Source organism: Chiloscyllium plagiosum, unplaced genomic scaffold, assembly GCF_037043375.1.
Source record: "Chiloscyllium plagiosum isolate Xiang-an unplaced genomic scaffold, Cpla_swu_hap1 HiC_scaffold_23, whole genome shotgun sequence".
NCBI lineage: Eukaryota > Metazoa > Chordata > Chondrichthyes > Orectolobiformes > Hemiscylliidae > Chiloscyllium > Chiloscyllium plagiosum.
In genome coordinates, this window is record NW_028270161.1 from 58,483,568 (window position 1) to 58,499,359 (window position 15,792).

The window sequence follows — 15,792 nt, forward strand, 5'->3', positions numbered from 1 at the left end:
TACTCAATGTGAAGGCAGAACTTTGCCTCCTCAAGGGTTGTGCAGTGGTCACTCTTAATGTCATGTACAGATGCATCGGCAGACAGCTGATTGATAAGGATGAGGTTGTGTGCTTTTCCCTCTTGTTGGTTCCTTCACTACTTGTCATAGACCCAGTCTAGCAGCTATGTCCTTTAGGACCCAACCAATCAGTAGTGCTGCTGCCAGGTGACTCTTGATGGTGGACATTAAAAAACTTCCAAAAGTTTCATCAAGGAGGTTTAAGGCACATCATAAAGGGGGTATCAGAGTTTGAGAAGTTTAGGGAGGGAGTTCCGCCTATGACATTGGTACCAGTGTGGAGACGACCTCTGGATCTTCCTTCTCCCACTGTTTGTTTTTCTCTAGCCTGGAGCAGATGTTCTGAATGAAGCAACATTTTAATTTTAAAATTCTCATCCTTGATTTTAAACTCCTCTAGTGCCTAACCCTTCTCTACCTCTGGAATCTCATCCAGCCCCCAACAATTCTGAGATTATTGAGATGCATTAACTTTGGCTTATTGAGCATCTTCCGTTTTAATTGATCCAACAAAGATGGCTGTGCCAACATCTGCCTGAACCCTCAAACTCTGAACTCTTTCCTAAGCATCTCTACCTCTGCTTCCTCCTTTAAGATGTACCTGATAAACATCCTTCTTTGATTAAACTTTTGGCTATCTGCCTAATATATTTATGTGACTCCAAGGGGAGGAGGTCATAGGTTTAAGGTGAGAGGGACTCAAATTAAAAGAGGCATGATGGGCAACCTTTTCACACAGAAGGTAGTGTGCGTATGGAACAAGCTGCCAGAGGAACTGTTAGAGGACAATTACAATTACAACATTTAAAATACATTTGGGTAGATACATAAATAGGAAAGATTTAGAGAGATATGGGCCAATCACAGGCAAATGGGACTAGTTCAGTTTAGGAAACCTGGTCAGCATGGCTGAGTTGGGCCCAAGGTCCTGTTTCCACGTTGTATGACTCTATAAGTCAAATGTTCTTGTAGAATGTGTATGGATTCATCTTATTAAGTTGAAAGCTCCCTAAACTTCACACTGTAAAAGTTATGGGAAGGAGAAGTCATAAGCATTCAGGAAATTTGGACACATCAACAATGTTGTCAACAATTGAATACACAAAATCATCTCCCTACGAAACACGTGGTGAAGCCTTAAATGACAGCACCTTATCTCCTAGTCCCTAATCCCTCCCTTTTTCTGCCATAGTCATAGAGTATGGAAACAGTCTAACTTCGGTCCAACCAGTCTATGTCATCACCCTCCATTGCCGTTTCCAACAACCTGTGCATAAGGCTCACAAGGCTTCTATGTTTCTTCCTCCCTTGACTCATTCTCATTGGGCTGGTATCCTTGATTGACAAGACATCTCAGACCCCACTTGATTAGATTAGATTATTTCGGCCCAACAAGTCCACACCAACCCATCGAAGCGCAACCCATTCCCCTACATTTACCCCTTCATCTAACACTATGGACAATTTAGTATGGCCAATTCACTTAACCTGCATATCTTTGGACTGTGGGAGGAAACCGGAGCACCCGGAGGAAACCCACGCAGACACGGGGAGAGTGTGCAAACTCCACACAGTCAGTCTCCTGAGGCGGGAATTGAACCCGGGTCTCTGGTGCTGTGAGGCAGCAGTGCTAACCACTGTGCCACCGTGCCACCCACTTGGCTCTGGCTCATCACACAAAAAAGCTTTCTGCGACCAACACATTCTATGGTCATTTTTAGTAGATCCCATGAAGCAATCCAGTCTGGAAGAACCCTGAATAGAGAATAAAGCTAACTACAAAGTCGATTAAAAAAAGAAATTTTAAAAACACTCAAAAGTCTTTATAGTATAAATAACAAAAGAATAATCAAAGCAAGAATGGCACCAGTTAAGGTTACAAAAAGGAAATATCCTTGTGGAGACTTTTGATAATGTTAACTTGTGTACATGCTGTCCACAATCCTTTTTCCTATGCTAGACTAGGAACTTCTTAGTAGTTGTTCAGGATTAACCATAAATAAATCTCAATCAAAGAGGCTCTTACCTCAGATAACAAGATAAGGTTTAGTACATCTAAGGTTACATTATATGATGGTAACATGAGTAGAAGACATGACTGTTCCCAATCACAACCATCTGATAATGTGAACTGACCATGCTCTTTACAGTACCTGTGTTATAATCTGTCTCAGAGTGGGCACAGCTTCAGCCTAGCTGTTGAATTAACCCTTTCGCATCCACTACCTTCTACAAGAACCAGAGGATCTGCTAATTATGACAATCAACAAAGGTATGTATGCAGTCGCCATTAGGTTATGATTTATTTTTGATTTTTGTTAAATTCAAATTTCACCATTTGCCAGATTCTGGGACTATCGACTACAGTATTAGTCCAGTGATGTTACCACTATGCCATCACCTGTCCTTAGCCTTAGTGGTAAATCACGATCAAGCTTGTTGATGGTTAAGGAGGGCAATTAAGTTAATCTGCCTTGTACTTTCAAGAGGGGAGATAACGTTTGTGGCACTAAATAAGTTTTTTGATCTAGAATGTTCTGCATTGTTGCAGATTCCAAAGAGAACTGCAATTGACAGGGAATTGTGCAGACCAAAATGCAGCATTGAAGGCACACTGGGACTTTGAAATCTTGTTTGGATAATCCGTAATTCGGATCATTGATAACCGAGGTAATCAATGTAAATACAAACTCTGGTAAAGACCCAGGAACAATGTTGTAAAAACTATGGTGAGTCATGGTAGGTATTCCAGCCCCATTTCACTGCCCTTCGCTCATTCCTGACCAGGTTCAGCGAAGTATAGAATCACAGAATGAGGCCATTAGACCCATCGCGTCCATGCAAGCAGCATTGCCCCTTATCGGATACAGATTGATCATAACCTTCTTGCTTTTGTACGCGATGCCCCCACTGATGAAGCGCAGAGTCGCAAACCCCTTACTAACGGTGCTCTCTCTCTCTCTCACACACACACAGTTACAGACTCACAGAGATTGGAGACTGCCGCAAACACAGGCACTCACGGTCACTCTGATATTTTTGGTCACACTCCAGCAGTCAGGATCCGGGCTGTCCCCCCCTTCACCGTCTTGTGCCCACTCCCCACCCTCCCACCCCCACCCGTGGCTGCAGCTCCAGCTCCTGCGGCTTGAAGCCGGCTCCTTGTTCTCGCCTCTCCCGCCGGGGATCGGCGTCTGCTGGTTGCCTGGGCGACACAATGTTTAGTTCCAGTTCGACAGGGCAGAGCCGCCTGGACTGGACTTCGACTGGACTACACTGGACTGGACTACACTGGACCGCGCTATACTGCACCGGACTGCACTGGACCGGACTGCACTGGAGTGGACTACACTGGACCGCACTACACTGGACCGTGCTACACTGGACTGGACTACACTGGACTACACTGGACTGGACTACACTGGACCGCGCTACACTGGACCGCGCTATACTGGACTGGACTGCACTGGACTGGAGTGAACTACACTGGACCTCACTACACTGGACCGTGCTACACTGGAGTGGACTGCACTGGAGTGGACTACACTGGACTGCACTACACTGGACTGGACTGGGGCACAGTCTGAATGGTTTAAGACCATAAGACCATATGACATAGGAGCGGAAGTAAGGCCATTCGGCTCATCGAGTCTACTCCGCCATTCAATCATGGCTGATGGGCATTTCAACTCCACTTACCCGCATTCTCCCCGTAGCCCTTAATTCTTTGTGACATCAAGAATTTATCAATTTCTGCCTTGAAGACATTTAGCGTCCCAGCCTCCACTGCACTCTGTGGCAATGAATTCCACAGGCCCACCACTCTCTGGCTGAAGAAATGTCTCCGCATTTCTGTTCTGAATTTACCCCCTCTAATTCTAAGGCTACGTCCACGGGTCCTAGTCTCCTCGCCTAACGGAAACAATTTCTTAGCGTCCACCCTTTCCAAGCCATGTATTATCTTGTAAGTTTCTATTATGTCTCCCCTTAATCTTCTAAACTCCAATGAATACAATCCCAGGATTCTCAGCCGTTCCTCGTATGTTAGACCTACCATTCCAGGGATCATCCATGTGAATCTCCGCTGGACACACTCCAGTGCCAGTATGTCCTTCCTGAGATGTGGGGACCAAAACTGGACACAGTACTCCAAATGGGGCCTAACCAGAGCTTTATAAAGTCTCAGTAGCACAACAGTGCTTTTATATTCCAACCCCCTTGAGATAATTGACAACATTGCATTCGCTTTCTTAATCATGGACTCAACCTGCATGTTTACCTTTAGAGAATCCTCAACTAGCACTCCCAGATCCCTCTGTACTTTGGCTTTACGAATTTTCTCACCGTTTAGAAAGTAATCCATGCTTCTATTCTTTTTCCCAAAGTGCAAGACCTCGCATTTGCTCACATTGAATTCCATCAGCCATTTCCTGGACCACTCCTCCAAACTGTCTAGATCCTTCTGCAGTCTCCCCACTTCCTCAATACTACCTGCCTAACTTTGTATCATCGGCAAACTTCGCTAGAATGCCCCCAGTCCCCTTGGGATACCCAAATAAAATTGATTTATAAAGAAATAAAATAATTGCAGATGCTGGAACATCTTCGCAATGGAATATTAATCTCTAGTTTCTCTTACATTAATACAATTTTATGCATTGCATACATTTTTATTCATTACATACATTTTTATACTATATACTTTTAATTTTTCTGTGGATTGCCACCTTGCTGTGTTGGAGAAGTTTGAGTGCTTCTTTGATCCTAAGAGTGACAGGCGAAGTTGAGCACTGTAGATGCTGGAGATCAGACTCAAAAAGTGTGATTCCTGATGAAGGGTTTATGCTCAAAATGTTGTCTCTTTGTTCCTATGATGCTGCCAGACTGGCTGTGCTTGTCCACACCACACTCCTAACAGCAATGCCATTGGGAGTTCTCAACTCCTGACAGGGTCATCCATGGATGGTGAGGGTCAGAGGGGAGGAACCAGACAAAACGCGAATGAAAACAAGTCTTCAAATTCACCCATGCAAAGATTCTAACCCCTGCTGGTTACACAAACTCTACAGTAATTGACGTGAGATGATGTGTGAGATCTGGCAGTGCCTAGCTTTGGACCTGCACCTAGGTTGTGGAGATTGACTCAGTCCTTTCATTCTTGGAACAGAAATGAAATAGACATTTGGCAGCTCTCTCACGACTGAGCTGCCCATTTCAAGATCCACTCTGCTCACCCCACATGGGGAAAGGCGAGGAAAGGTCGAGGATTTGGCTCACAGAACCCTAGGGCCAATGGTACGGACTTTCCTCAGTGGACAACGATACTCATTGGCAAGTGATTGCTGAGTTTTATGATCTGTCAATTAGATTGGGCACTGCACTGAAGGTCTCAGGGGTGAGTGTTTAGAAACTAACGTCACCTTTCATTCCATACATCTGTCACAAGATCCTGTTAGTGACATGAATTATCTTTTTGCCATTCCCTTGTCAAGTCTGGAGTCTTTGAATCAATCTTGGTTTTTTTTGGAACAAATGGAACCTCTCGTCCAGATTTTCCTCTTCTAACCAAGAATATTCTGACACATCGGGCGACTACCTGTGTGGAGTTTGCACATTCTCCCCGTGTCTGTGAGGGTTTCCTCAGGGTGCTCCAGTTTCCTCCCACAATCCAAAGATGTGCAGGTCAGGTGAATTGGCCATTCTAAATTGCCCATAATGTTAGGTGCATTAGTCAGGGATAAATAGAGGGGGGGATGGATATGGGTGGGTTGCTCTTCAGGTGTGGACTTGTTATGCTGAATGCCCTGTTTCATACTGTAGGGAATCTAATCTGGAGGGAATCTAATCTAATCTATAAAACAGGTATTCAAACCAAGTAGTAATTCATTTGACAGCAGAGTAGCAGCACTTCATTCAAACTCCCGAGCTCGTTTGCCTCTGTGTGCTTTTCTCCCTGTTTGCTTTTGCTTTTTTTTTTCTCTTTTGTTGAAAGTCTTGTGCTTCAGTGAGGCATTGGTGACAGGTCCTGCCCACGCATATTCCAGGATCTGGCAATCAGAGGCAGCGTATGGGCCCTCCTTGAGCATGTCCTGGGATCCAGCAGGGGACCTAGCAATCAGAGGTGGCAAGCGGGCCCTGCCTGAGCGTATTCTGGGATCCGGCACAGGATCCAGCAATCAGAGGCCGTGAGTGGGCCCTGCTTGAGCATGTTCTGGGAACCGGTTGCAGCACTGATAGTTACAGAATTGGAGACGTCAGCAGCAGCAAGCACTCAGCTCCTCCCGAGACTCCAGGCTGTGGCTTAGCCCAGGGGCCTGCATAAAGACAGACTTAAATAAGACTTTAATATCTGGATATTTATCATTCCTTTTTGCTTTGTTTACTTCATTCCTGCTCATTCTTTTATTCTGGTTTTGCAATCAAGTGTTTAACCAAGATGGCATCAGTTATGTTGGTGGAGGCAAAATGGTGCAGAGGAGTAGCTGCTGTCATTCCAGCAGCAGCTGTGTGGCAAAGGGGACTGATGCCTGACTGCCAGGCTCATGGCCCATGATGGGGCATTTAACAAGAAGGACTGTAAAATTGGACACTTTCTTCATTTCTTCATTTTTCAGCCTGCATATTCTATAGTTTTGTTTATTTTTCTGTGTTTTATGATGGCGCCGGACAGAGGCGACACTGTACAACACTTTTCACTGTATTTTGTAACTAGATACACATGACAATAAATCAATCAAATTAAATCATTATCTCTCACTTTGTGTATCACACCATTTGTTAAACTGCAAGAACTATAAGGGTAGCTGCGATATTCAAGGCAGTAAACAATACCCCATCATGATGACATTTTATAATTTTACATCAAAACAATTGCAACTATGCAAACAGCATAACTTTGCCTGAAACAGCTTGCATTCATGAACAATATATTGACACAATTTATAATGTATAGTTCTATATTAGTACTGCCAACATTACATCTCTTATATGGGTACAGCATATAACCCAGTAATTGTATATGTCCACTGCCAATGTAACAGTAGCTTTATAAAGTTGCAACCTTTAGTGGAGTAAGTTTATAAAAGAATCCTACAGTATTGGTTTACATGAGCACAACCTCTACACTCAGTCGGGTTATATAGTTGGAACATATAATAGATTCTGCATATGGCTGGAATGACAATGTACATTTATATAGCACCTTAACATAATAAATTACAAAGGTTGAAGTAGCCAGGCTTTAAAGCAGTAGAGTGAGGCAGAGCAGATTAAAAACATTTCTTTTCCATACATTTTAAATACACTTAAAAGTGTAGTCACTGGATATTAGTTTTACCTAGTTTTTCAGGTTGGAGAGATTTATTAGATATTTTAGATAGACACCATAGCTCTGTCTGATTCTATTATTTTCCATTCTTTCTCTCTATGTCTCCTGTCATAAGACTGATAGAACTGGAATTAGATTTTATGTATTCAAGGCACAGGAGTACAGTGAAAAGTGTAAAAATACAATATCCTGGCGCCATTTTAGATACAAATTCCTACATATGAAGTAGAAAAATAAAGAAATAAGTTAAAAATTCAACATTACAGTCCTTCTTAAGTGCTTAACCATGGGCTCTTCCATCCCGAAGCAGAGACAAACACCAGCAGGAAGCAGTTGGCCAGCTGGAGTCACCATTCTTTGGTGCCATTTTGCCTCTGCTGTTACAAAGATGTGGGTGTACTGTACCTTTAAGAGAGTTAAAAGATAGCAGTGACAGCACCAAGGGTTCTCAATAAGACACAATGTAACATGTGCTCTAGCTACTGGGGTAGCTAGGGTAACTAGTTGCCTGGAATCAACAAACAGATTTGAATTAGGCCACTCAGTTTAAATTATACTTTGAAAAATACCAAACTCCAATCCAGTTTAAATTTAGGAAATTGACAATCTTAAAAGCCAATGACACAATCCGATGCTTTGGTTGGGGGGTATAAGACTGGGGAAAATTGAACATTTGAGAGGAGAACTGCCAAGCTACCAGCATGGACAGACTGTCTGAAAAATAGCTCTCTTAAAGGTACCTCTATCAATTAGTAACCTGTGAAGCAGAATCCCAAGAAGAAGAAAACAAGAATACAGAGAAAACTGAAAGCTGCCTGGTTTTTTGAGAAGAAGTTATGTTTTGTAAACCTTAATTGCGAGTTTTATCGGGCTAGTATTGTAGAAGGGGAAGGTAAAAGATAGGTTAGAGGTAGGACTTGTAGATAGTTGTTAGTTAATTATTCTCTGTTATACTTTAAGAAATAAAGTTGTTAATTTTTTACTTTATATAGTGCTTGGCCTTTCAGATTTTCACAGATTACTGCATGGGATAAATCTTTTCTGTGTTGTGGGTTTTAAATTAGCAGAGGGGTTTACCCCATGTTGTAACACTACCAATGATGTCACCACCACGAGTCCACATTGGGCCAATCTCGGTAATGCAGCCACTGCTGAAGTTACCAGGCATTATGCCCAAATTTGTTTCCCTCTGTCACTGCCAGGAACACACTCTCACTTCCCTCCTTCACCATCACCATTGGGAGGACAAACTCAACTCCCTCTGCCACCGGCAGCAGGAAGAAATCTTGCATCAGACATGCTGAAGCCACAGAAGGTGAGTAGGCTAAAGTAAGAAAAAGCAGTGAAAGAAGAAACAAAGTACAAGCAGACAGAACCTTTGAGCTTGGGTAGGCATTGGATGAAAAGTTTACTATGTATCTGACCCAATCTAGGTAAAAACAATGACTGCAGATGCTGGAAACCAGATTCTGGATCAGTGGTGCTGGAAGAGCACAGCAATTCAGGCAGCATTCGAGGACAGGCAAAATCGACGTTTTGGGCAAAAGCCCTTCATCATTCCTGATGAAGGGCTTTTGCCCGAAACGTCGATTTTGCCTGTCCTCGGATGCTGCCTGAATTGCTGTGCTCTTCCAGCACCACTGGTCCAGAATCTGACTCAATCTTTCAATGAGTGATCAGACTACAGGTTTAATGGCAAATTCAGTGGACAATTCGAAATTCCTAACCTGCACGTTTGGATTGTATGAGAAACCAGAGCACCCAGACACAGTCGGGGGTGGGGGAGAGCATGCAACCTCCAGGGAGACAGTGACCTGAGGCTGGAATGGAACGCATGTTTAATTCCCTGAAGCTGGAGCTACTCCAGATGATTGTGTTTTGCAAATGGTTGTTCAAGACAAGTGAGGTCCATTGTATGGGACTGAGGTAGCCTGTCATCCCTATATTTAGTCCCATTGTTGGTCTTACTCTCCAGTACAGACCCTGAATCTGGATGCCTTCAAACTCCCAGCTATATGATGAAGACTTTGGTCAAATTCTGATCTTGCCACCAATTTTTTGGTCATTCTGACATTTCCTAATACAAAAATGCTGGAAACACTCAGCCTTTGAACATGTGGACAGTGTAACTATAGTCTTGGATGCTGCCAACTGTGCAGTACTGGACCCTCTACAGCAGGTTTACGGTGCCACCCCTTTACCGTAATTCACAGACGATTGGTGCAGCAGAGACTGACGTCTGACGTAGCCATCCCTACGGCCTGGCACCGCGCATGCGCACTCGGTGCTCGAGCCAAGATGGCGGAGCAGGCAGTGCTGCTGGAGGCCGGAGGCGGGGGTGAGGGAGCGGCCGACAGCCCGCACTTACTCAACGGTGTCCCCCACGATGAGGTGACCGAGGAGAGCACCAAGAAGAAAAAGAAGAAGAAGAAGAAGGGCAAGAGCGGTAAGGAGAGGCGGACGCGGGGGAGAGCCTGGGCCCAGCGTGAATTCCCAGAACCACCCGGAGTCTCCCTCACGCGGAGCCCCCAGAAACATCCCGGGACCAGACCCCGCCCGCAACACAGTCTCCCTCACACACACTGTCCCTCCTCCCCTCCCACCCCCCACACCCCCCTCAACCCCCTCCCTCCCTCCCCCTCCCCCCCCTCCCTCCCCTCCCTCCCCCCCCACCCTCCCCTCCCCCCCACCCCCCCACTCTCCCCTCCCCCCCCACCCCCCCACTCTCCCCGCCCCACCCCCCCACTCTCCCCCCCCCCACCCCCCCAATCTCCCCTCCCCCCCCCACCCCCCCCACTCTCCCCTCCCCCCCCCACCCCCCCACTCTCCCCTCCCCCCCACCCCCCCCACTCTCCCTCCCCCCCACCCCCCCACTCTCCCCCCTCCCCCCCCACCCACTCTCCCCTCCCCCCACACCCCACTCTCCCCTCCCCCCCCCCCCCCACTCTCCCCTCCCCCCCACCCCCCACTCTCCCCCTCCCCCCACCCCCCACTCTCCCCTCCCACCCACCCCCCCAATCTCCCCTCCCACCCACCCCCCCCCACCCCCCCCTCCCCACCCTCCCCTCCCCCAACCTCCCCTCCCCCCCCCACCCTCCCCTCCCCCCCCACCCTCCCCCCCCCCCCACCCCCCCCCCCACTCCTCTCCCCCCCCCCACCCCCCCACTCCCCCCACCCCCCCCCCACCCCCCCACTCTCCCCCCCCCCCCCACCCCCCCACTCCCCCTCCCCCCCACCCCCACTCTCCCCTCCCCCCCACCCCCCACTCTCCCCCTCCCCCCCCCCACCCCCCCACTCTCCCCCCCCCCACCCTCCCCTCCCCCCCACCCTCCCCTCCCCCCCACCCCTCCCCCCCACCCTCCCCTCCCCCCACCCCTCCCCCCACCCTCCCCTCCCCCCACCCTCCCCTCCCCCCCACCCTCCCCTCCCCCCCCACCCTCCCCCCCCTCCCCTCCCCCCCCACCCTCCCCTCCCCCCCACCCTCCCCTCCCCCCCACCCTCCCCTCCCCCCCACCCTCCCCCCCCCACCCTCCCCTCCCCCCCACCCTCCCCCCCCCCACCCTCCCCTCCCCCCCACCCTCCCCCCCCCACCCTCCCCCCCCCACCCTACCACTCCCCCCCCCCACCCTACCACTCTCCCCCCCACCCTACCACTCTCCCCCCCCCCACTCTCCCCCCCCCCACTCTCCCCCCCCCACTCTCCCCCCCCACTCTCCCCCCCCCCACTCTCCCCCCCCCACTCTCCCCCCCCCCCCCACTCTCCCCCCCCCCACTCTTCCCCCCCCCCACTCTTCCCCCCCCCCACTCTTCCCCCCCCCCACTCTTCCCCCCCCCCCCACTCTTCCCCCCCCCCCCCACTCTTCCCCCCCCCCCCACTCTTCCCCCCCCCCCCACTCTCCCCCCCCCCCACTCTTCCCCCCCCCCCCCCCACTCTCCCCCCTCCCCACTCTCCCCCCCTCCCCACTCTCCCCCCCTCCCCACTCTCCCCCCTCCCCACTCTCCCCCCCCCACTCTCCCCCCCCCACTCTCCCCCCCCCCACTCTCCCCCCCCCCCCACACTCTCCCCCCCCCCACACTCTCCCCCCCCCACACTCTCCCCCCCCCACACTCCTCCCCCCCCCCCACACTCTCCCGCCCCCACTCTCCCCCCCCCCCACTCCCCCCCCCACTCTCCCCCCCCCCACTCTCCCCCCCCCCCCACTCTCCCCCCCCCCCCACTCTCCCCCCCCCCCCACTCTCCCCCCCCCCCCCCACTCTCCCCCCCCCCCACTCTCCCCCCCCCCCCCCACTCTCCCCCCCCCCCCACTCTCCCCCCCCCACTCCCCCCCCCCCACTCTCCCCCCCCCCCCCCACTCCCCCCCCCCCCACTCTCCCCCCCCCCCACTCTCCCCCCCCCCCACTCTCCCCCCCCCCCCCCCACCTCCCCCCCCCCCCACACTCCCCCCCCCCCACTCCCCCCCCACACTCCCCCCCCACACTCCCCCCCACACTCCCCCCCCCCCCACTCCCCCCCCCCACTCCCCCCCCCCCACTCCCCCCCCCCCACCCCCCCCCCCCACCCCCCCCCACTCCCCCACCCCCCCCCCCCCCCCCCCCCCCCACCCCCACCCACCCCCCCCACCCCCACCCCCCCCCCCCCCACCCCCCCCCCCACCCCCCACCCCCCCCCCCACCCCCCCCCCACCCCCCACCCCCCCCCCCACCCCCCCCCCCACCCCACCCCCCCCACCCCCCACCCCCCCCCCACCCACCCCCCACCCCCCCCCTCCCCCCCCCCCCCACCCACCCCCCCCCACCCCCCCCCCCCACCCCCCACCCCCCCCCACCCCCCACCCCCCCCCCCCCACCCCCCACCCCCCACCCCCCACCCCCCACCCCCCCACCCCCCCCCCCCCCCCCCCCACCCCCCCCCCACCCCCCACCCCCCCACCCCCCACCCCCCCCCCCCCTCCCCCCCCCCTCCCACTCCCACTCCCCCCCTCCCACTCCCACTCCCCCCCCTCCCACTCCCACTCCCCCCCTCCCACTCCCACTCCCCCCCCTCCCACTCCCACTCCCCCCCCCACTCCCACTCCCCCCCCACTCCCACTCCCCCCCCCCCTCCCACTCCCTCTCCCCCCCCCTCCCACTCCCCCCCTCCCACTCCCACTCCCCCCCTCCCACTCCCCCCCCCCCTCCCACTCCCCCCCCCCCCTCCCACTCCCCCCCCCCCCCACTCCCCCCCCCCCCCCACTCCCCCCCCCCCCCCCACTCCCCCCCCCCCTCCCACACTCCCCCCCCCCCTCCCACTCCCCCCCCCCCCTCCCACTCCCCCCCCCCCCTCCCACTCCCCCCCCCCCTCCCACTCCCCCCCCCCCTCCCACTCCCCCCCCCCTCCCACTCCCCCCCCCCTCCCACTCCCCCCCCCCTCCCACTCCCCCCCCCCTCCCACTCCCCCCCCCCTCCCACTCCCCCCCCCCCCCACTCCCCCCCCTCCCACTCCCCCCCCCCTCCCACCCCCCCCCCCTCCACTCCCCCCCCCCCTCCCACTCCCCCCCCCCTCCCACTCCCCCCCCCCTCCCACCCCCCCCCCCTCCCACTCCCCCCCCCTCCCACTCCCCCCCCCCTCCCACTCCCCCCCCCCCACTCCCCCCACCTCCTCCCCCCCCTCCCACTCCTCCCCCCCCCTCCACTCCTCCCCCCCCCTCCCACTCCTCCCCCCACTCCCACTCCCCCCACTCCCACTCCCCCCACTCCCACTCCCCCCACTCCCCCCCCCCCTCCCACTCCCCCCCCCCTCCCACTCCCCCCCCCCTCCCACTCCCCCCCCCCCTCCCACTCCCCCCCCCCTCCCACTCCCCCCCCCCTCCCACTCCTCCCCCCCCTCCCACTCCTCCCCCCCCCTCCACTCCTCCCCCCCCCTCCCACTCCCCCCCCCCCCTCCCACTCCTCCCCCCCCCTCCCACTCCTCCCCCCCCCTCCCACTCCTCCCCCCCCTCCCACTCCCCCCACTCCCACTCCCCCCACTCCCACTCCCCCCACTCCCACTCCCCCCACTCCCACTCCCCCCACTCCCCCCCCCCCTCCCACTCCCCCCCCCCTCCCACTCCCCCCCCCCCTCCCACTCCCCCCCCCCCCTCCCACTCCCCCCCCCTCCCACTCCCCCCCCCCTCCCACTCCCCCCCCCCTCCCACTCCTCCCCCCCCCTCCCACTCCTCCCCCCCCCTCCCACTCCTCCCCCCCCCTCCCACTCCCCCCCCCCTCCCACTCCCCCCCCCTCCCACTCCCCCCCCCTCCCACTCCCCCCCCCCCTCCCACTCCCCCCCCACTCCCACTCCCCCCCCACTCCCACTCCCCCCACTCCCACTCCCCCCACTCCCACTCCCCCCACTCCCACTCCCCCCACTCCCACTCCCCCCACTCCCACTCCCCCCACTCCCCCCCCCCCTCCCACTCCCCCCCCTCCCACTCCCCCCCTCCCACTCCCCCCCCCTCCCACTCCCCCCCCCTCCCACTCCTCCCCCCCCCTCCCCCTCCCCCCCCCTCCCACTCCCCCCCCCTCCCACTCCCCCCCCCTCCCACTCCCCCCCCCTCCCACTCCCCCCCCCTCCCCCCCCCTCCCACTCCCCCCCCCTCCCACTCCCCCCCCCTCCCACTCCCCCCACTCCCACTCCCCCCACTCCCACTCCCCCACTCCCCCCCCCCCCACTCCCCTCCCCCTCTCCCCACTCCCCTCCCCCTTTCCCCACTCCCCTCCCCCTTTCCCCACTCCCCTCCCCCTTTCCCCACTCCCCTCCCCCTTTCCCCACTCCCCTCCCCCTTTCCCCACTCCCCTCCCCCTTTCCCCACTCCCCTCCCCCTTTCCCCACTCCCCTCCCCCTTTCCCCACTCCCCTCCCCCTTTCCCCACTCCCCTCCCCCTTTCCCCACTCCCCTCCCCCTTTCCCCACTCCCCTCCCCCTTTCCCCACTCCCCTCCCCCTTTCCCCACTCCCCTCCCCCTTTCCCCACTCCCCTCCCCCTTTCCCCACTCCCCTCCCCCTTTCCCCACTCCCCTCCCCCTTTCCCCACTCCCCTCCCCCTTTCCCCACTCCCCTCCCCCTTTCCCCACTCCCCTCCCCCTTTCCCCACTCCCCTCCCCCTTTCCCCACTCCCCTCCCCCTTCCCCCACTCCCCTCCCCCCCTCCACCCACTCCCCCCCCACCCCCCCATTTAAACAATGGCACCTTGAAGTCTTGTCCATTTTTACTGTGAATAGGGAAAAGTGAATTATAACTTGATTTCCTTTGTATTCATTTCATATGGTGAGCAGTTATATATGACCTTTTGCTCACTGGCTGAGATGTATCAATGTGCAGCAATAAGTGGAATGTGCTTGTGATTGGTGTTGGTAGCAGGCATCAGATGTCTACCGTCCTTCCAGCTGCTGTAGTCTGTAACATTTAAAACTTGTTCTCTAAAGGAGTGCAGAATGAATGTGAAAAGGAATCTGCAGGAACTGATGATGTCACAAAACAGCTGGAAAAGCAAGTCCTTGAGGACAAGGAAAAAGATGAAGATGGGGAAGAAGGCAAGTCAGACGCTGAAGTAAAGGAGCTTGTGTTGCATGCGTTAGTTACGTTAAAGTTAAAGACACTTGTTACTTTAAAATCTGTGTCACCAACAGAAGGAGATGGTGAAGGTGAAAACTCCACAGGCAAAAAGAAGAAGAAAAAGAAAAAGAAGAAAGGACGTGAGTGGGTTTTGAATACTTTGTTGAACAAAGTGTTGCAGCAGTTCAGGAACTACTCAGCACAGAAGTGGGCCATTCTGTCCAAACAATCCCTGCTGGTATTTATTCTCTACTTAAGTCTCCAATGGTCTTTCCTCATCAAATTCTATTAATATAACCTCCTATTCCTTTCTCCTTGTGAGCTCCTTAAATAGATCTGTACTATTTGTCTCAGCTACTCCCTGTGGCTGTGGATTATTCCACAGTCTCATTGCATTTGAGGTATAGATTTTTTTTTCTGATCACCTTGTTTGTTTTCTTCGTCACATCTTATGGTTGGTGCTTAGTTTAGTTCTCCACAAGTGGAAACGGTGTCTACACTGAGCAAAACTCTTCACAATCCTTTGTTTTCAAAAGCAAACCCCAGCCTTTTCATCCTTTCCTGCTGGGAAAAAGAAATCTTACATTTCTGTTGTCATCTTTGTAAATTTTCTTTCATACTTTCCTCAGCCTCCTTTTTTTTTAATCCATAACTGTGCATTCATCCAAATGCTGATCAAAATATGAGTAACCTCACTTTGTAATTCCTTTCCTCTCAAATTAAACCATTGTGCAAGGTTTGCTTTTACTAACTGACCTTATTGACCTTTGTCCTTATTATAGGGGATTTGTGTATGTGTACTCCTAGATCCTTTCACTTATTGACCTCATTTAGAT

General features: G+C 54.2%; 1 protein-coding gene across 1 annotated transcript in view; it reads left to right on the top strand.

The window, feature by feature from the left end:
* The first annotated feature begins 9,663 nt into the window (after window positions 1-9,663).
* metap2a (methionyl aminopeptidase 2a) overlaps window positions 9,664-15,792 on the top strand; it is a 28,562-nt gene continuing 22,433 nt past the window's right edge. The window contains exons 1-3 of the mRNA XM_087999722.1: window positions 9,664-9,833; window positions 14,827-14,934; window positions 15,031-15,096. Coding sequence (XP_087855848.1) covers window positions 9,686-9,833; window positions 14,827-14,934; window positions 15,031-15,096 — 322 coding nt within the window. The 5' untranslated portion in view covers window positions 9,664-9,685. The remainder of the gene's footprint in view (window positions 9,834-14,826; window positions 14,935-15,030; window positions 15,097-15,792) is intronic.